Source organism: Arvicola amphibius, chromosome 11 (assembly GCF_903992535.2).
Source record: "Arvicola amphibius chromosome 11, mArvAmp1.2, whole genome shotgun sequence".
NCBI classification, from domain to species: Eukaryota; Metazoa; Chordata; class Mammalia; order Rodentia; family Cricetidae; genus Arvicola; species Arvicola amphibius.
Window position 1 is genome coordinate 99677914 of NC_052057.2, and position 22062 is coordinate 99699975.

Genomic DNA, 22062 nt, shown 5'->3' on the forward strand with positions numbered 1-22062 from the left:
CAGCCTCTTTGTATAGTCTTTTCCCTCTTCCTTCTTCCCTGGTGGATAACTCAGGAAACCTCCCTTTCCTGCCATCTTCTCTATCTGTTGTGTGTTTAGGCCTATCAGAACACAGTTATGCATGCAGCAGACATGCACATGAGCTGGTGATGCGCCCATACCAAGAAAAAGACTTTGGGAATTGAAGGAAGAACAGTTTAAAAAGGAAAGAAAGAGAAGAAAAAAATAGTGTCACTAATCTCTTAAGTCCTTTTTGGAAGTACCAAGAATGCATGGGGCCAAAGAAATGGCTCAGAGCCTAGGTTCAACTCCTAGCACCTACATAGCAGCTCACAACTGTCTATAACTCCAGTTTCAGGGGATCCAGTACCCTTTTCTGTCCTCTGTGAACACCAGGCATATAAGTGGTAAACAGCCATACATGCAGGTCAAACACCCAAACATAATAAAATTAAAAATAAAGGAATCTCCATATTCTGTAGTTCCATCTTGTTTCTTGGTCTCATCTCCCCTCCCGAGTCCTCCCTCAACGTTTCCCCTCCACCCCCTTTGTTGTTTTGGTTTTTGTTGTTGATGCTGTCGTTGGTTTTCTGAGACAGGCTCTCTCTGTGTAGCCCTGGCTGTCCTGAAACTCACTCTGTAGATCAGGCTGGCCTCCAACTCAGAGAGCTGCCTGACTCTGCCTCCTGAGTGCTGGAATTAAAGGCATGTACTACAATCTATAAAATATAGAATTATTTTATGTTTTCTTTTGTTTATAGCTAGTAGGGATCAGCATATTTTAAGGTCTCATGTGCCAAACATCCTGGAATTAGCTCTAGCTCTTGTAGACCAGGTTGGTCTTGAACTCACAGAGATCCGCCTGCCTCTGCCTCCCGAGTGCTGGGATTAAAGGCATGCGCCACCACTGCCTGGCGTATTACCTACTTTAAAAAGAAATCCAGTTCTGTATTCTCTTTAACATCTTAAGAGTCTTCAAAGTAGGTTGCTGTTTTTGTATAAAAAAAGCATAACCCCGCTGAGAAACTTGTCTGAGGCCATGTAATCAATAGTATACAGACCCTAGATTTCCTGCCTAAGTCAGTCTGACTTATTTTAGTTAGATTTTCTATTACTGTGGTAAAACACCATGACCAAAACCAAACTGGGGACATAAGGGTTTATTTCAGCTTATATATCATGATCACAGTCCACATGAAAGGAAGTTGGAGCAGAAACTGGAGGCAGGAACTGAAATAGAGGCCATGGAGAATGCTTTGCTCCCCATGGCTGGCCCAGCCTGCTTTCTTTCAGCACTCCAGACCACAAACCTAGAGGCAGCACTGCCCGTAGTGAGTGCCTCCCCCACCCCACCCACCATCATTCTTCAGGCTCATCCACAAGCCAGTTTAGTGGGGCCGTTTTCTCAGTTGAGATTCCTTCTTCCCAAATGACTCTAGCTTATGTCAGGGTGACAAAAAACTAGCCAGTATATGACTTAAGGGTATGTTTTTACTGAACTGTGCTGTCTCTTGTTTTACCATCGCTTCTGAGTTTAATAGCATTTCACTAGCATCCTTACCGTTACTGCTCTGGGAAAACGTTTCAGATGCGTGTATCAGCTTACCAGGGAACTCTTAGCACCCGCATTCCAAGTGGTTTAGGTTCTGCACCACCTTGTGTAAAATGAAGCTTAGTCTGATTGTTTTCAGCTGTCTCTTCTGACGCTTCACTTCCTTTCTCAGCATCAGAGGTACTACTGTGTTTGGTTTCCTGAGGTAGCAACATTGAAGCTATAATCAACTTGTCTGGCATCTTTGAGAACTGTACAGTCTGTCGCTAAAGCACCGAAGCTCACGCCAGTTTTGTCACATGCTGTTTCATCCACACTGAGGCCGTGCTGGGCTCCCTGGGTGTTTCTCATCCCCACTCCCTGTGCCCTTCTTCCCTTCCAGAAGCAAACACTGCACACTAACTAATCTGACCCAGGTTCCTTCCTAGGAACTGAGGAGCCCCACCTCCGCTACTCTGTAGTCTAAAGAAATCAACGTTGTGGGAATATGAATCCTTTTCTCTTAAGTGAAAATATTTATCCTTGCTTTGTCTCAAGAATAGGGGGTGTACTCCAAGGGACTACACATAAAAGTGTAGAAAAATTGAATATAAGAATGTGGAAGAAATTCATGCAAACTTAAGGTGACGTCATGTTGCAATTGTGTGATCAAGACTGAGAGTGGAGAGTGGTAGAGCCTTGAGTAGCTGTAAATGCACTGCAGCCCAGCTGAAATGTGTGCTCTGACTTCCAGACAACGGCACGTGGACTCAGCTGTGGCTCGTGTCGGATTACCATGAGCATGGCTCCCTTTTTGATTACTTGAACAGATACACTGTTACGGTGGAAGGGATGATCAAACTGGCTCTGTCCACCGCAAGTGGTCTTGCCCATCTTCACATGGAGATCGTTGGTACCCAAGGTAATACTTTCTATAGTTCTATTATTTATGTTTAAGTTCCTGTGAATGTAATATCTATTCAGAACTGGAAATGGGTAGCTTTTAAAATTTGAATGTTTTTCCAAGGCAAATCTCAGAAATATGGAAATTTACTTAGAGATCAACAAACAACTTTTTCACCTTAATTTTTTAGTTGTTAGATTTATGTTGTCTGAAAATTTAAACAGAACTTCATCCCTTTTAGCGCAGTGACTTAGGGAGGTTAGTTGCCGAAATCTCAGTGGAGACCTCCAATTGCCGCGCACCGTGCCCCCGTGTCTGTATTCGGTGCGCTGGCACCCAGTTCGCGAAATTTGGGCAAGGGGCAGGAGGTTAAAATACACACACACACACACACACACACACAGAGAGAGGGGGGGGGGGACAGAGAAGAGAGAGAGAGACAGAGAGACACGGGTCATCCTTGAATTTCCCAGGAATGCCCCCTTCAGGGTCAGATTATATAGAGATAGCTACACCCCAGCCAAACCCACCAGAAACCACTCTGCTGCCATCAGGAACTCCTGAAGGTCTCGTGCTCAGAGCAGCTGTAGGCACTCAGATCGGGATTATAAGAAATTCAGGATCTGGGGTCTCACTGCTCCCAACAGTAGCCTAGTTGTTATAGGTGATGTAGTTTGAGTGTGTTCATAATGGGACAGGCGACGCTTCGGCACCTAAAAAGTGAGTTGTGATTGCTGTCACTCGTTAAGCAGTCATGTCTAACTTTTGGTTTCCAATAGGAAAGCCAGCTATTGCTCATAGAGATTTGAAATCAAAGAATATCTTGGTGAAGAAGAATGGAACTTGTTGTATTGCAGACTTGGGACTGGCTGTGAGACATGATTCTGCCACAGATACAATTGATATTGCTCCAAACCACAGAGTAGGCACTAAAAGGTACACTTAGGAATAAATGGTGTTTAATAATGCCTTATGTCAACTTCTTTTCTTTCCTATTTTCATATACCTATCTCTTCTGAAACTCAAACTTGGTCCTTTATTAGACTCTTCATAAGCTTTTGGAGTATTTACTCCTTTGAAGCCTGGTTACCTATCTTGAAAATGAGCCTGTTGATAGAGCAGCCCTTCCAGAAAGTATCATTATGAACTTAACTTGGTTAATTGTAAGAACAGTAATGTCTTAGTTGGCTTTTCTATTGCTGTGAGGAGACACCATGACCATGGCAACTCTTATAAAGAAAAACACTTAATTTTGATGGCTCGCTTTCAGTTCAGAGAATCAGTACATTATTATTATTATAGTGGGACATGGTGGTGTACAGGCGGACATGATGCTAGAGAAGGAACTGAGAGCTTTACATCTTGATATGCAGGCAACAATAAATGGTCCTGTCTCTCTGGGCATACATGAGACCTCAAAGCCCGCCTCCACAGTGACACGCTTCCTCCAACAAGGCCACACCTCCTAATAGTGCCACTCCCTATGGGGATCATTTTCTTTCAAATCACCACAAATAATAACTAATAATAGTCTATAGCTTGCCATAGTTTCTGTACTGTAGCAAGGCTGTTTTCATATTTTCTGTTGTCTTTCTTCCTTAGAACTTTTGTATATGCTGTCCTTAAAACATACATTCCCTACTGTTCCTTAATAGCCCTCCTGTCTCCAGAAAGCCTTTCCTGGTCCTCAGGACCCTTACATGTTCCTGGCACAGCACCATAACAAATGACAATTTGAGGCATTTGCTGTAACTGTTTTCATATTATGTTCTGTCCACTTATGTGTCTGGATCTCTGTATTCCATTGGATTGCAAGAAGCTTAAGAGCAGTTTTGTACTCCAGGTATTTGTTGAAGTGCCCAATACACTTTCAGAAATATTTGTTGCATTCGTGTGTTCTCAAAAGAGCCGCCATAGGTAGGTGTCATTACTCTTAATTCAGATGAGAAAATCACCAAGTTGGCTAAGTAATGTGTGTCAGCATGCAGCTGACAAGCTGAGATGGACTCGGAGCCTTACTGTGTCTAAAAATCACTTCACAATTCCTTCAAAACTCATTCCTTGAACTTGGAGAAATCCAGCAGCTTCAAATGATCTAAATTGTAATTACAGTTTCTGAGTTCCATGAGGATTTGCAAAACTCATGACTGGCTGAGTGAGCTGAGTAGTGGTCTGTAGGACCTGTAACTGTAGCAGAGTTTTAGGAATTTCAGAGCTGGGCAGTGGTGGCACACAGTTTTTCCAGCCTAGTCCAGAACAACAAGACACCCAGGGCTACACAGAGAAACCCAGTCCCAAAAACTAAAAAAGAAAGAAAAAAAATATGCCCCTAAACAGTACTGGAGGGTGATGTGCACCAGGGTGCTTGTAACAGTACAGCTGTTCAGTGTGTGTCTTTCAGAAACCATGATCAGAAAGAAGACAGATGGCATGGCACTGCCTGCTGTGTCAGCATTTCATGGGATTTAATCAACATCATTTATTTGCAAACCAGTTTAGATACTTAATATTTTGCTTGAGTCTGATATGATCTCAGTTATTTGATATTTTGTGTATGTGTTTTTATAAGGAGTCTGAAAGGACTGACACTTGTTAACATGGTAAGGAGGTGATTTTTTTTCACTTTGTACTTTATATACTTGGGAAATTTTTTATAAGAAGTGTGAATCATTTTTTTAAAGCAGCTCAACCAACATAAAAAGAAAAGTTTGCTGGGTTCTTTTTTGTGTATACCTTTAATCCGGACACTTAGGAGGCAGAGGCAGGTGGATTTCTAAGCCAGCCTAGTCTATATAGTAACTTTTTCAGGCCAGCTAAGGCTTCATAGTGAGACCCTGTGTGTCTGTGTCTTTCTCAGAAGGAAAAGACAATATATGAAGCAGTTCAAATGAATGTCAGCTAAAATGTTGCTTCTTTTTTTAGGTACATGGCCCCTGAAGTTCTAGATGATTCCATAAATATGAAACACTTTGAATCCTTTAAACGTGCGGACATCTACGCAATGGGCTTAGTGTTCTGGGAAATTGCTCGGCGCTGTTCCATTGGTGGTAAATCGCTCTCCTTCCCCCAGTCGTTTATCATGAGAAGTTAGTCAAGAATTTTCTTCCCCCATGACTGACATTCTACAGTCAGTAGGCTGACAGGTGACCACTGGGAACACCACAAGGAACAAAAGATAAACCTCGCCAACACACAGCTTCATCCAGTCCTCTCCTGTTGCTGTTGAGTTTCGGTGTCAGAACCTAGCTTCTTGTTATTTAAAAGGCCACCTGAGAAGTTGTTTAAGTTTGTTTTAGCTTTTGGTTTTATATTAGCCTAAGAACTTACTTGTCAGTGTTTGCTCAAAACATTGTCTCTTAGGCTTAGGAATCTGGGATGAGACTTAGAACTTGAAGATTTTGAGACAGTAAGGGATAGTGTATGTTTGGTGTTATAGCATAGGATATGTTATTAACAGGCACAAGCAGAGGAAGGGATTTGTGAGCCTCACACCCCTTTATAAGAGTATCCAGGCATCCAGCCAGAGGCTGCAGTCACAATAATGTCTCGTCTTCTGCCTGCTGGAGCTACAATCAGAATGTCCTCCTAGTCACCACAGCACTCTGGGTTCCTTCTCTGTTCTGTGACACAGTGCTCCTCAAAGGCAGGCTCAAGGAGGAAAGGCTCCCAGTTCCCAGTTACAGCTATCCTGGAGGGAAGTCACAGTGGTGGGAGCCTGAGGGAGCTGGTCACATGACATCCAGTCCAGTAGCAGAGAGCAGTGAGTGCATGCTGGTGCTCAGCTTGCTTTCTCTAGTTACACACTCCAGGATCCCTTGCTGAGGAAGTAGTCCTGCCCATAATTAATATGAGCCCTCAATCAAAATAATCCCTCATAAGCATGCCCAAAGGTTTATCTCCCAGGGATTCTAGAGTTGTCAAGTTGACAACATTATCCTTCACAAAAGTATAGGCGCAGTGATGGCCCTAGGGTGGGGTATTGGTGCAGGTATGAGGAGATACATGCATAAAGCTGCAGATGTGACCCTCTCTGTACCTGCCCGCTGTAGAGGCGGGCCACAGTAATGAACCTGTCGAGTAGCCTTCCACTGATAGACAGTTCCTGATTAACTGGGATTGTTTTTTAACCAATACAGGAATTCATGAAGACTACCAGCTGCCTTATTATGACCTTGTACCTTCTGATCCATCAGTTGAAGAAATGAGAAAAGTAGTTTGTGAACAGAAGTTAAGGCCAAATATTCCAAACAGATGGCAGAGCTGTGAAGTGAGTATTTCCTTTGATACTAGGCTGTTTGCTCCACTGTTTCCACTTAGGAGGCAGAATGTATCATTCTGGAAGGAAAAATTCTCACATTCTTCCCCTCTCTCATAAGCTAATAAGTAAAAATCGAATAATTTGCTTCTCTTGAGTATTAGAAGGACCGTGTCACGTTTGCAGTGCTCAGTGGCGTGTCTGAACATGGACTAAGGTGCTTGCTGTTGGCGTGGGTACCTCCCTCCAGCCAGGGTAGCGCAGACACTCTCAGACACTGGGCAGGAATGAGGAGGACTGTCAGTCCTAGCTCGGCTCCCTCTCAGACTCACACACGGGCAGGTTGCTTCAGTTCTCTGGAGCTTAGCGCCCTTTGTCAGATGAGGAGCTTGGGCACAGTCATCACAGAGCTTCAGATGTATGACCTATATTCCTAGGATTGTGTAGGGCTGCTTCTCAGGAGGGAGGAGTCATCCCCAGCTCTTAAAGAATGTTGTAGGAATTCATTCTTAGCTATAAATTCAAAGAAGTCATTAAACAATTTTTCTTTTGCTCGTGGTTTTCCGAGACAGGGTTTCTCTGTGAAATAGTCCTGGCTGTCCTGGAACTCTAGACCAGGCTGCCTTGAACTCACTGAGATCTGCCTTCCAGTTGCTGGGATTAAAGGCATGCGTCACCACTGCCTGGCTCATTAGACAAATTTTATTGACAGTTGTTACTGTTCCAATAGTGGAGCAGAATGTGCCTTCCATACTTGACGTTTTATAGTTTAGAGATGTCTGGACAGCTTAGTGGTTCCCCACTGGCATCAGTGTACTCCCTCTGGGAGGTCTGGGGGTTGCTCTACGGTGTCACTTTAAGGCAGGGCGGTGGTACACAGACCTGTTATCCCAGTATTCCAGAGGTAAAAGCAGGAAGAACAGGTGTTCAAACTTAATGTCAGCCAGTTTCTGGCCAACCTGGGCTACATGAGACCCTACTTCAAAATAACGTTAGATCTCTTAATGGGGCCTCAAGGAATTATACTAAGGTGGTTTTAGGAAAGTCTCTCTTGTAGTCTGGTAATTTCTACAAAGCTCTACTGTTTGTTGTTGGTAAAGTACCAAACATATGCATTCCTAAAAAGGAAGTCCAGGTAGGACACATACCCAAACAATAACAAGTTATGTGGGGAACACAAACTTAAAGAGAAAGGATGTTTTTCTTTTCCTTAAGAACTTTTTAAGAGTAAAAGAAATTCTTTTTGTGTGACATCTTAAGTAAAATGCAGTGTGCAGACCCAGAGGAGATAGCTCAGCGTACTCAGAGTTTTCATGTGCTGGAACTCGACAGACAGGGGTGTGCTTTTGGTAGAGCACAGATGTAGTTAGTGTAATGGTGTGCTGATTGATGCTATCACTGCCAAGTTATTTTCTCAATTCAGGTACTCGTTTTCTGGGTACTTATCGCTATTTCAAGTTTCTGCTTTTCTAGGGTTTACAAGTCTCTTAGGTGAAGCACATATGAGTGTGTGTGAGGCCCCAGTTCAGTGTCCAGCCACACATGTGCAGGGCACACACCTGCCCCAAATGGACAAGTACATAATGTCTCTCGTAGGGCCTTCTGCTCTTTCCAGTGTGGTTCTCCCAGGACCACTGTGTGGCTTTTTGTCCTGAATTCTTTTTTACATTTTTTGTTTTTGTTTTTGTTTTGTTTTTGTTTTTTGTCCTTCTGAGCCTCTGTCTTCCTGTTCCTTTGTTTACTCCTCTCTTTTAGGACTCTGTTCAAATTAAACATTTCCCCCTTCCTACTGAGACAAGTGCTTGCCTCTCTTGGCGTGTTCAGTCTCTCTAAATTGTTTTTCATCTTGGCGTTTACCACCCTGAAGGTCCGTATTTTGCAATAATTTATTAATTGGTTTATCTCTGGAATGCAAACTTTTTGAGGACAAGGATTTTACAAGTTTGTTCTCTGTTGTGTCTAACACCTACAGACAAAAATATTTGTTTAAGTGAGCGTATATGTATGAATTGGTTCATGGTCCTTTAAATCTAGAAGCTTATATTTTTTAGGAAATACTTCTGAAGAAGTCTTGGATAGCTTCCCATGTTGTTTTACTTCACCTCTGCTTATCTGAATATAAGACTACTCCCGTCCCCAATTTTTTTCCCACTTATTGGGAGATTTATCAGCTTCATGTTCGAATTCTGTTTTTTCATATATATTCTCATTCTCCCTACCCTTTCCCTCCTCCTCATGACCTCCACCTTACCTTTCTCTCAAATTTTTAATTTCTACAAGTACTTACTTTTTCTCAGAATGTTCCTCCTCTTCACTACTTACAGAGCCTTATCGGTCCATCACTAGACATTTGTGTAGTTCTGTAGTATAAAAAGCAGGGACTCAGGGACACTGAGGGAGAGAGAGGGAAGGAACTTTGAATATAAAGACTACACAGAGAGAATAAACTTAAACAAAACACACGGACCAGTGATGAATACCAGTGTTTGGTGGTGCCAGTGCAAGGGCCGAACACAGGACCGCGCACATCCTGTGCAAACACTGTTCCAAGGAGCTGCACCCTGTCCACTAACAGTAGAGCTTTGATGTGGTGTTCTCTGTCTGTATCTTCTGTTGGTTTCAGTTTCTCCATTTCATGTTACTTTTTTCAAATGTTTGATCAGACCCTTTTCACTTTTAACGAGGGTCTAGGTGCTGGTAGAACCCCTATGTCATATGACTGACTTCAGCTTCCTTGTCTCAGGCTGTTTTCTTAGGAAGTCACTGTTGGTGATCTGTTCAGGCCTGTTCTCTTGGGGCTGCCCAAATCTCCAGAAGGAGATACCTTCAGAGTCCACCCAAAAAGAGTGTACAAGCACTGCTCCTGTTGTGGGAGAACGTTTACAGTCTGAAAAATCACTATGCTTCCTGCGTGGGATGTCTGCACTTATGCTCTGGAGCCAGAGCTAGGTCTTCTCTCAGATGAAAACCCTCAGGTCTTCTGCTAGGATGGCGAAGTGGCTGGGTCCCCAGCTGTGAAATGGCGTGGTCAGTGCCGGAGTTCCAGCCCTTTGAGCCCTTTCCCTACTTTCTACCCTAAGCTTTGTTCTAAAGTACTTAACAGTGCAGTTAAGTTCTCACCCAGTGTCTCTGGTGATATCAGCCTTTTGAAGTCCCCTGAGAGAGCTCCACACCCACAGCCCTTTCAGCAGCTGGCACCTGGGTCTTAACGGACACTAAAGTCAGTGTTTGCTGCTACAAACAATGCTAGAATAGGAACCTTATTTAAAAGTCACTGGCTAATGGCAAGTGGTATATATGCATTAATTATTTTCTCATATTTTCTTATAGGCCTTGAGAGTGATGGCTAAAATTATGAGAGAATGTTGGTATGCCAATGGAGCAGCTAGACTGACAGCTTTGCGAATTAAAAAAACATTGTCACAGCTCAGCCAACAGGAAGGCATCAAAATGTAACTGCAGCTTCATGGGGACTCTCCTCTCTTCGTATCTGCTCCTGGGCGTGTTTGGGAGGCCTGTTCTACCTCACTGGGAGAGCGGAGGGCACTGCTTCCTCTTGCTGCAGTGGAATATGGTCAATTGAAAGCTTCCCAGAGTTCCTCTGGGCCCAGAGGCCACCACGGGGATCCTTGCTGTGCACTGCGGACGCTTCTTCCCAGGGCAGCTGCAGGATGCTGTGTGGTCTGCTTTTGTTTTTATCAGCAGAGCTTGTTTGTAAAAGACGACCGCTGGCCCCGGGAGCTGCTGTGCTGATGCTCATCCGTGCGGGTGAAGGCACTGGGGCGTCGAGTTCAATGAAGCACTTGTGGTTTTCACTCCTGTTAGTACATTCTCAGAGGATTCCGAACCACTAGTTTCCTTGATCCACTTTGAATGTACTGTTTTATAATTTTTCAGGATCTGAAACTAACACCTGAAACTCTATAGTCTAAAAAAAAAACCGACCTCGTGTAGACGTGAGGGGCACAATTGATGCATTGTGTTTGTGTGTAGCTCCTGCTCCTCATACTCAGAACACGACATGCCTTCAGCGTGGGCTGTGCTGCACCAGTAAGTGCCACTTCTCCATCTTTCTGAATGGAAACGAACAGAACTTCTGCAAGTCTGTGTTAAATCCTGTATTGTTTTCATTCAAAAAAATTATTTTTCTGAGTAACCTAAATCTTTTCTGGGTTTGTTTTTGTTTTTTTAAAAGTTTTTGTGGTAGAGGTCATTCAATATTTATGCCTTTCTTCTACCCAAATGTGCTTGAACCACTGAGGCAATGCAGTAGCATTAAGAAGCAGTTATTGGTCATGTGGGAACATCCCCACATTGAGCTTTGAAGCTTTGCAGCTGAGATGTGTTTTCTGAGTTTAGTTTAAAAAGCCAAGTGGCACTCCAGACACGTACAGTGCTTTATGGATTTAATCCTTGTGGCACACAGACTCATTCTTCTGAAAGGAGAGCTCTGTCTACTGCCTCGTCAAAAGTTGTATGCTTTTCTGTAAGCCATTTTTTTCTTCATCTAATCAAAGACTGGTTTTTCTGTTTTGAAACGAATTGCATTTAAAATTCAAATGTGGCTAATGTTAAATAATAGGCCTTTTCTAGGAAGGCAGAGATAGTTCATTTGAATATGCAACAGGTGTACTTGACTTTCACATATTACGTAGCTGTAATTTGTGGATTCTATCTTGGGAAGCATAGAGTTAATGGAGTTCTGAGGTCACTACACTATGAAGAAGGCAGCTTTTAATTCAGTCTTTTTATCTATCTCATGTATAGATCTTGCAACTGCATGGTTACATGGTGGCATTAAATACAGTGCACACCTGATACTGGGAGAAGTGGCAGCTAGCAGCCATTTTGAGTGGAGGCTCCCATCATGTATTCTTGGCCACATGAAATGTTCACAGTCAGCCTGTTGGGTCTTTTCACCAGTGCTGGAGTTAGCTGGTTAAGCCTGGGTTTTATTTCCATGCTCTCGAGTCTTTACAGGGCTCCTATGACTTTCAAAGTCCTTTCTATCACTGTGATCATATTCTGAGAGGAAAGTGTTGTCATTGCTTGAGGCAAGATGTTGAGCATAGTGATCCAGTTCCCAGATCAGAAGGTCAGAATAACCTCTAGTGCTCAGTCAGGAGGGGACTGTGACTGCTGAGGATGAGGATGAGGCAGCTGCTTTCTGTTATGTCTTGTCTCACCTAGGGTGAATCTGAAGACTGTTTGGTCTTAAACCAAAGTAACTGTAGGATGAATGACATGTTACATAGGCATAGTGTCAGCTTCGTGCATTTAAAACATCGTGGGGAAAAGTGCTTAGATTTAGTATTTTTGAATACAGATTTGAGTTTTCTGTAATTATCATGATTTCATCAGTGTGAGTAAGCGTGAGGGTTTGTTGTTATGGTGTGTTACGTCACCTGCTTAATAAGCTCTAGTGCTTTGGTCAGGTACTTTGGGGCCTTTGTTTTTTGTTTTTTCCATTTCTAACCCTTTGAGATCTGCTTTATGGAAATCCAGGGGACCAATGCATTTTATCACTAAAACTATTTTTATATAATTTTAAGAACATACCAAAAGTTGTCTGAGTTGAAGTTGTAATACAGTTTCTCACTTTCATACAAGGAAATGGGTTTTCCCGAAGATGCGTTTCATCACATCAGAGGCTGAAGAATCATTATGTTGTTCTTGCCTGAGTAGATAAAATGTGCTTTTGATGAACCAGGGAACTTTTTTAAAGTTCGAATTTAGTTCTTAATTGAGTTTACGTGTTTATAGCTATTTTTTTGTTGAGGGATAGTTTGCTAATCCCAACTGGCCAATATGAATATGAAAATAACTTAAAAGCTGAGATAGATCATAGTTACTGTGGCTATGACTACAAATACATCTGATTAGAAAAATACTTTTATGTTATTTTGTAATATAGTCTATTGTTTATATCACCTATCAGAAATAACCTCCCCTTTCCAAGATGTAGTATGGCTAAAACATACTCTGACAAATGACACATGATCTTGTCAGTGCCCTGGCCGAGAGCATGAGGGAAGTGTGCGTTACTGAGACTTAGACAGCTTGGGCCCCTTCCATCTTCAGCTGTGTTTCTCCTGGTCTGCCTTTCTGCTGTCCCCGGCTCAGAGATTTGTCCCCAACCCCACCTCCAGCCTTTGTACTGAAGAGCTGCTTTTGAGACCTAAACTGAAGTGGTTGATGAAGCTCTGTGACACTTTCCCACTTCACTGAGTCATTGGATGTCACAAGGAGTGGTCTGCAAACATGGGGCCAGGGATGCTCCTGCTGGTAGCTCTGGGCAGAGAGGAGGGTGACAGCCAGCTGGCAGCAGGAGTCGCCTCAGAAACAGTGGCCAGCGGTGTTCCTAGTGACCGCTGAGGCCGAGGAGCTGAGCCTGTAGCCCACGACTGCAGTGGTGCTCAAGAAGTGCCTTGACCCTGTGTGGAGCCATGGCCGTCAGGAACTCCAGACTTTGGTCTTCGCCACAGGTTAAAGTGGTCACGTGACTATTTGCAGTCCACACATGTTTGACTCTTTCCCTGTTATCAGATAGTAAAACCAATGACAAAGTACTGATTAACAGGCGCACCAGAATCTGCCCACTAGACATAGCAGAGGCTGTGTTTTCTCTCAGTGCACTGGAAGGATGGCTGTAAGTCGTTCCTTTTTCCCTTTGTCATGGAGTGTTCAGGCTCCACATGTGGAGATCCCAGATGTTCTGCTGCAGTGCAGAACATGTCAGCGCATTAAGAGAGTGCAGTTCATGTGTTAGGTTGACGTTTCTGTGGGCTCTCTCTAGGAAAGCTGAGGGCTGTCAGTACGCTGTTTTCAATCCTGTTATGCACTCTTATAAACATTTTTAAAATATGGTCAGTAACATTCAACCTCTTTATTAACACTTAAAGCAAATTTGCTTTTTGTTTTCAATGAGATTTTGAGTTGAGTATCATGAACAGTGTTTTGATAATCCCTTTTCACATTGTGCCAATGGAATGGAGTAGTTGATATTTCTTTGTATGACAAGGAGATGCTTCAAAATGTCATTTGCTTTAAACTTAAATTACCTCTCAAGAGACCAAGGTACATTTACCTCATTGTGTATATAATGTTTGAGTATTTGTCGCATCCTCCAGGTCTGCAGTTTATTTCTGTAAAGTATGAGTGTTATGTTGCTAAGTTCTCAGATGGTACTGTATTGTTTCTATTTGTACCCCAAATAACATCATCTATACTGTTGTCTGTATTTTATTGTATTTGTGCAAAATCTTTTGACTCTGTTGGTGTGATCTCTGCCCTTTCAGATATGTACAGATGTCCATAGAAATGTTCATGTCAGTTGAATGATTTTGGAAGCCTGTGAAGAAGAGAGCAAAACACAACTGTGTTTCCCCCATAAGTTTTTAAAATTGTACATGGTATGTGTAGTAATATTCCAGATGAACTGTAAATAGACGCTAGGGAGTTCCGTCCTAACACTACAGTAGAAAACAGAAGCAATGCAAATAAACTACTTTTTCCCACCAGTGCCAATGGCTACATTCTTTTCTGGAAGCAGAATTGAATAAGCTCCCTAACTCGGTCAGGGTGTCATAAGAATCCACTGTTTGATGAGTTTGTGGAACTGCGTATCTAGAAGCTATCCACTCTTAGTGGCTGGTGTCCCCCCGCTGTTACCAGGCCAGCCCCAGCTTCAGGCCCTTCACACATTTCCTTCTCTGCCTCTCACCTCTGTTGTGTTGCGTCTATTTCTTCTGCTGTGCTCCTGGGCCTCCTGCGGCAAACTAGGATGATTTCTAGTGATCTCCATTTCATCACAGTCCTTCCACTGTAGCACCAAGGTTTATGCGGAGATAAGTGTGGGGAGACATTGAGCTGCCACAATAAATATGTATTTTCTTTTTATTTAGTTGTATAAAGCAATAATTACATACAGTACTATATTGTTGGGTTTGCAGCATACAAGGTATGATAACAGCACATGGGAGATCTTGAAATGAAACAGGACTGAAACAAACCAAAGATTGTGTGTGGTTGACATGCATAATCTTGCAGCCTAGAGCAACCACTGAAAACATCACTCAAATCTTCATTGGAATAATAGCAAAAACAAGAATACTACAGTAAAACTATTAACATAAAAGACAGAACAGAAACAAAAGGGCTTCAGACTTTGGAGGCATTTGCAAAATGGCAGGCATGATTTAACCAGTGGTTTCATTAGATGAACTGTTTTTGGCAGTGCCATCCTATAATTTCAATGTGCAGGAGGTAGAGATAAGCTACCCAACTAAATGTTTTCCTTTATAAGAGTTGCCATGGCCCTGGTGTCTCTTCACAGCAATAGAAACCCTAAGCAAGACAGATACTATGTATTTTCCCCACAATTTTACCTTTAAACCATTTACATCTGAATCAAAAGAGTGCCTCTTGGGCTTTAGCTGACAATTCTTCCAACAGTTTTACCATTAATGGCTTTGGATTTTGTTTTGAGACAGGCTGTGCTATACAGCCCAGGCTCCCTTGAAGCATGCATGCCCAGGCTATTCCCAAACTTGGGACTGTTGGACCTCTAACATTTTCAAATGTTCAGTCCATTATCATCATGGTGGGACATGGTGGCATGCAGGCAGACATGGTGCTGGAGAAGAAGCTGAGAGTTCTACATCTTGATCCACAGTCAGTTAAGAGAGCACACTGCTTTTGCACAGGACCTGAGTTCAGTTCTCTACACCCATTGGGGGCTCACAACTACCTGTAACTTATCTACAAGGATTCGGACATCCTCTTCTGGAGTGTTTGTTGGCATAAAGGTAGACATACAGAGCAATGAAACAAAATTCAGGAAATGAACCCTTAGAAGATGACCCGGTGGGAGAAAGGGTGGCATTTAACAGTTGCCACTGGGGATGGCCGTATTTCACAAGGAAAAAGACAGTAAGAGGGTTAAATCTTTATAGATGTCCCTGTTCTACTATACAGTTCTTAGAATGAAATATGAAAAACCACACAAAGGACTTCAGCAAAACTCATTAAGAAAACAAATTGATAGATTGGACTTTATCAAAATTGAAGGTCTTTCAGGGCAAACGACATCGTTAAGAGTAAAGGGAGAAACCAGACTGAAAGCATCTACAGATTATATGCCTGAAAAGATTGGTATTTAGGATATATAAAGAACATTAAAATTAGTTTTAGTGTGGGTTGGGGGTTGTACATGTTTGCACATTTTAGTGCATAGAACAGCCTGGGAAATTAGATTCTGTGCACGGTGGAGACTCAAACTCAAGGTGATTAGGTTGTTGGCAAACACCCTTTGAAGCATCTCACCGATGCAAACAATATGAAGAGTTCAAAAAATCAATAAGACAGTCCAATTTTAAAATGGATGAGAGTTTGGTAGGCATCTTCCTGAGAAGACACATGGATGTCTACTAATTCTTCATAAAGACTACTGGTGACCGGTGTAGTGACATGCTTGTAATCCCAGCACTTGGGAGACTAGGGCAGGAGGGTTGAAAATTTAGGGCCTGCCTGGCTACATAGCAAGAAAAAGGAAGAAGAGGAGAAAAAGGAAAGACAATATATACCAACCGTTAACACTTTCCTTGGCAAAGCCCTTCACTCATTCCTGGGATGTAAAGTGACAGAATCTTTCAAAAGCAAATTGGATTTCTTAGAAAGCTAAACATAACCTTGTTTCATGACCCAGCAGTTCCATTTCCAAGTATTTATGTGCAATAGACTTGCCAGAGAAGATAACAATATTTCCAATGAAACCTAGTTATCAGATAAACAGAAAAAGTGTTTATTGTAAGAACATCCTTGCATTGACTAGAATATACTGTTTGTTGTTTACCCAACACTAAAATGTAACTGGCCACCCTGGATTTTTACTTACTAAGTCTAGCAAGTGAAAACACACCCACACAATGGCTTACATGTGGATACTTATAGCTGCATTATTCATAACAGGCAAAATATTATCCATGTTATCACACTCATTGATGAAAGAACAGTTCTCACCTCGGAAGAACAAAAGAGATGGTTTGTTCACTTCTGAAATAGAATGCAGTGGGGTATGACAGCTGTCTAACTGGTGTTGGCAGATTTCAGTCTTCAGTGTGCCTTTAGTTCATGAAAGCTCAGGGAAGGGAGAGAGATAATCGTCATCCTCTGTGGTCTGGGGAACAGGAAAGCTGCCTTTAGCACACATTCTCCACTAAGTTCATTTAATTAAAATAATTAGCATACACTGGTAGTGTATTTTGGGATGGCTCTTAGTGTCTTTTCTTATTGCAGTGATAAAATACCACAGAAAATTCAACCTAATAAAGAAAGGATTGATTCTGGCCACAGTTCAAGGTACAGCCCATCATGACATCAGGGACTGAAGGCAGCTACTGATCACATCACAGGAAGCAGGAATTGGTGATGGCATGATTTCATGTACACAGCCCAGGATCCCAGCCGGGATGGGTGGGTACTGTCTGCAATGAGCCTGTCTTCGCATCTCAGTTAAGACAGGATAATCTCCCACAGACATGCCCAGAGGCCCATCGTCCAGCAGAGTCTAGAGCAGTGGTTCTCAACCCTGGGTCACAACTTCTTCAAGGATTGACAGACCCTTTTACGTGGGTCTCCTAAGACCATGGGAAAACAGATATTTATGTTAAGATTCATAACAGTGACAAAATTACAGTTATGAAGTAACAATAAAAGTAATTTTATGGTTGGGAGTCACCACCATACACCATACAACATGAGGAACTTGTATTAAAGGGTCACATCATTAGGGAGGTTGAGAGTCTCTGTTCCAGAGTCTGTCAAGTTGGCAACACTTAGTCATCATAGGATGATAGCCCTGGATTCCTTCTGTGCAGTCGTGAAGGAAGCAGAACAAAAGGACTATCAGTCGGCATCAGAGAAGTTGGGACAACAAGGATGCTCTAGAACTGTTTGGCTGGGTTCACATGTCTGTAAATGTACTCAACCCCATTCACTGCACACATGCAGTAGGTAAGTTTTATGATGTTTAACCTATTCTTTGATCAATCTGTTGAAAACAAAGCTCACTGACTGCCAACGTTCTCACCCAGTACTCCGTGTACCATACTGAATGACCCTCACATATATTACTTCTTGCTCTTCTGTTTCTGCTCGGTTTGATGCTAGACCCACATCACCCCTGCCCTGCTCTGCTCATCTTAGTCATCCCAAGGCTCGGCTCCAAGGCCATTCTTTCAACAGTCCTTCCCATCCTGCCTGTGGTAGATATCTATCTTCCATGGGTCCAACTCTGCACTTTTCTCCCATTTTAACCCCATTCCCCTGAAAGAAGCAGCTGCTTTTTCACATTTAACCAAACATCTAAGGATTAACAAGCCAGTGTGATGATATGCATGCTAACTCTGCGATGTGCTTGGAGTCTCAGGGAGCTTGGCATATTTGGGGTGCTCTTTCAGTAGTACAATACTGCTTCTAAAGCATCTCTTCAGAATGGCTCCACAAACCACTTTGTTTCTGCTCCTCCAGGGATCCCCCTAAACCACTACTGTTGCTGCAACAAGATGTGAACACCCCCAAAACAAGGATGATGTCCAGTCTATTTCTACAACCCTCTCACCTACCCCAGGGTTGGACTCAGAACAAGCCCTGAAGAGCTTGGTGAATGGGTGCCATGAACCCATCCATGGCTTGCCATAGTCTGGACTTTAGGAAGCCTTGCCAGGTTAAGTACTTTGATTGCTCCTGGATGCCACAGTCATGGCTGTGTTTGAATCATTCCAAAAGACAGTCCATGTGACTTTAGGGCTTTGCACTGACCTAGCAGAATGGGTATCAGAAATATGACACATGCATGTATGCAGAGGTCCTGCGGTCTAACTTCCCTCCAACATGCAAACACCTTTGCTGTGGCAGATGGGGTAGAAAGGTTCACTTTCAGTCACGTGAATTCACGGTTTTCATTAAGTACTATTTATGCGAAGTGAGACTTAAATTTAAACATTTTTTTCTAGCCTGTTTATCTCCATAGGCCCACGTCTACCTCTGCCCTGGCAAAGCCAAGTGAGAGATTTGACATTATGTTCCACTGGGCTCTTGGGTACAGTGAATAAACTCCATTGCTGGCCAGGGTGCAGCACGCTTTGAATCTTCTCACTGGGAAAGCCGAGGTAGGCAGGTGTCTGCCAGTTTGAGGCCAGTCTGATCTACTTAGAGATTCCCAGGCCAACCATCTGTAGTGAGCCTGAGATACCATCTCCAAAACAAAACAAAACAAAACAAAACAAAACAAATCTTTCCTAAATATTGCCCCATGCCTTCCCTAGCTTCTCTCTGTAAGACCCCCATTACACACATCAATTATTACGCATGCTTGCAGTGGAAGATAGCCCAGTTTTCAGCTGGTCATAAGACTCAAAAGGTAGTGTTATGTAAAACAAACCAAAAAGCCCAACCTGAAAAACAAAGCCCTCATTTGCAAACTGTCTAGTGCGTCTCCACAAGGGGGCAGTGCTGCTCTTCCAATGTGGTTTTTGTTTTGTTTATTGGTTTGGTTTGGTTTGTATGCATTAGAATAGCTGGGGCTTTAGATGAGTTCCTTCAGACTCAATTGGATTTACTTCCTGGGGGAGCCTTTTTCAAAAGCAGCTCATCCCCAGGACTGACTGTAAATTAAATAGATCTTTAATACTTCATTATTTGCAGTTTTAGATGATAAACATTGTATGTGCTTCTAAAAATTTCACGTAGGTGAATGTTGCCATGCATATAAAATGTATACATTTAAAACATAAAGATATATAGTATTCAAAAGGGCACCCTCACTGGCACACACAGGCTCACACCATCCTTCCCGTTTCTGCAATTTCCAGTTGCTTCTGTACAGCGTGCCAGATTTTCTTAATTTCCGTATCCTGTCTACTTTTGCCCCTGGGCTTTTCCTGTTCTCTTACTTCTGTAAATCTTACTCTTACTCTGGATTTCTGTGTAGCTGGATGACTGGCCCCTGATGGCCTTCTCTGGCCACCTCTCCTCTTTCCCCAGATTTCTCCTTCTGTATATTCTCTCTGCTTGCCCTTCTCCACCCATCTTTTCTCCTACTTTGCTATTGGCCATTCAGATCTCTATTAGCCCATCAGGTATTCTAGACAGTCAAAGTGTCACAGCTTCATAGGGTTAAACAACTGAAATACAAACGGAAGTACTACGGCTTAACAAAATAAAGTGAGACATTTTTCTCTCCCAGACATAAATTCCTGTGACAAGCGGGGATTGTTGCTATCCTTGTTTTATTGTGAAAGAGAAAAATGGATCTTTTGTCAATTAAAAACCTCCAGGTCATGGCAGCAAATAAGAGAAGCAGAGTATTAGACACCTGTGTATAAAAAAAGGGTATAGAGATTGTATTTTTAAAAAGGGAACGCCCTTTTCATCCCACGCCAGATGAGGTTTGCTCACTGCCCTCTTAAAGCAACGGCACCTTTTCCTCTGAGGAGCTGGTCCGCTAAGGAAGGGTTTGCTAGGGTGTGTTATGTGCAGTGTGGGTGCGGAGTAGCCGTGTGTTTGAGCCTTTTCCTTTCTTTGTCCTCCCCCCTACTGCACTGTGTGGAAGGGCATAGGCCTGGTCCAGGCACAGGAGGATAACACTGAGGATGAGGAGCAACGGTGTGGGCAAGACCTGGCTCCCTGGCACTTACCCACCATTGTGCACGCTGGGGTCCTTTCTGATGAGAGTCTCTGGAGTGATGTCTCTCCCCTGGAAGCTACCGACATTGCTAGATGCTCCCAGAGATGGTTAATGTAAAAAATAACACTGGCAGAGACCCATTAATGAATGCGTGCACGCATATATAACCACACACATGTACATACTTCTCTGGTTTGAAGGTGAAATATCCCCGCAGGAGTGCCGATGTTTGAACTCTGATCCCCAGGTCGGGGTGCTGTTTTGGAAGGTTGTGGAACCTTCAGGGGGTGGAGTCTCCCTTGTGAAGTAGGTCACCATTGGTGAGCCTTGAGATTCTGCAGCCTGGCCCCACTTCCCACCCATACATACTCTGCTTCCAAACTGCAGATGGCTGACTCCTGCCACCGGGCTTTTCCCACCATGAGGAACTACAGCTGCTCAAACTTCAAGCCCAAATAAACCTGGGTGGGGGGCATGAAAGGTGCCACAGCCATGTGTGGAGGTCAGGGGACAACCTTGTTGAGTCCGTTTTCTTCTTCTACCTTGACATGAGTTCTGGGCATTGAGCTTGGGTCGTTAGATATGGAGACTAGTGCTTTATGTACTGAGCCATCTTGTAGGCCCTAATCCCCTTTGAAATATTAATTGATCTGCTATTTTGTCACAAGAGACTTACAGTGCCCTCTCTATTTCCACAGTAATGATGTGATTGAGCTCTGTGTGGGGCGGGGGGAGGGGTTTGGTGGCTGGCCACAGCCCTCAGTGTCTTGTGGTTTTGCTGGCAAAGTGAATTCCACCTCCAAGTGTGTACTGCTCCCTTAAAGCCCCCGACTTTGTGCAGGGCTGTGTGTTGTAAACCCACTTCCCGAGCCTGTTCATCAGCCTTAGCTCTCGGAGATAGCTTGGTTGTCTTCTAGCCCTATAGGATAACCGCTCCTTGCAGTGAATCCAGTAAACACACTGTTTTCTCACCTTGAATCTCTGGGTAACGGGAGGTGGTACTCCGGGTGGACCCAACTTTAACTCAGTTTGGGCACTGCCCACAGGGGTCCTAAAAGTAGGCTTCTCATTGACTCCAAGCCCCTGCTTCCTTTTCCTCCCTGAGGACCACATTCCCACGCTGACCCAGGGGCCTGAGCTGATCTAGGGACAGCCCTGGACACTAGACAGTGTCTCCTCTGAGCAGTGACCCTTTTCTAAAGGGACAGAGAAGTCAGAGAAGGACTAGACAGTTCTAGAGCCGAGGGCCAGTGTACAGGGTGGTCTTGTGTGGTCAAGCTTGCATGTCCCTTGTTTGCTCCAGTCCTGTCTCTCTCAAAGCCCATATCCTTTGTTCCAGTCTTCTGCTCCTTGCTGGCAGTGTGTCTGTCTGTCTGTTCTGTCTCCCCACCACCCTGATCTCTTTGATATACACTTAAGCACACACACACACACACACACACACACACAGAGAGAGAGAGAGAGAGAGAGAGAGAGAGAGAGAGAGTTTTTAAGCCATTTCTTTGTTTCCACAGTCCATCACAGGGGCACTCAGGGCCTTCTTGAAGAGTCAGTATCTTTAAATAGTTTTTAGTTTTTGAGTCGATAATGTACTGCCATTCAAAAATCAAAGTGTCTTTCACTGAGCTGTCTTGCTCTCACCCTCGCCGCACCCCACCCCCACGGCCAGCTACACCCCCTAGCTA

At 43.4% G+C, this 22062-nt stretch overlaps 1 protein-coding gene across 2 annotated transcripts in view; it reads left to right on the top strand.

Moving 5' to 3' along the window:
- The window catches only part of Tgfbr1 (transforming growth factor beta receptor 1), a 49062-nt gene extending 34850 nt beyond the window's left edge, over positions 1 to 14212 (top strand). For both annotated transcript variants that reach the window (XM_038347415.2, XM_038347416.2), the window contains exons 5-9: positions 2286 to 2453; positions 3215 to 3371; positions 5358 to 5482; positions 6572 to 6702; positions 10021 to 14212. In XM_038347415.2, the coding sequence (XP_038203343.1) occupies positions 2286 to 2453; positions 3215 to 3371; positions 5358 to 5482; positions 6572 to 6702; positions 10021 to 10146 (707 nt within the window). In that variant the 3' untranslated portion in view covers positions 10147 to 14212. The remainder of the gene's footprint in view (positions 1 to 2285; positions 2454 to 3214; positions 3372 to 5357; positions 5483 to 6571; positions 6703 to 10020) is intronic.
- Positions 14213 to 22062: the final 7850 nt, after the last annotated feature.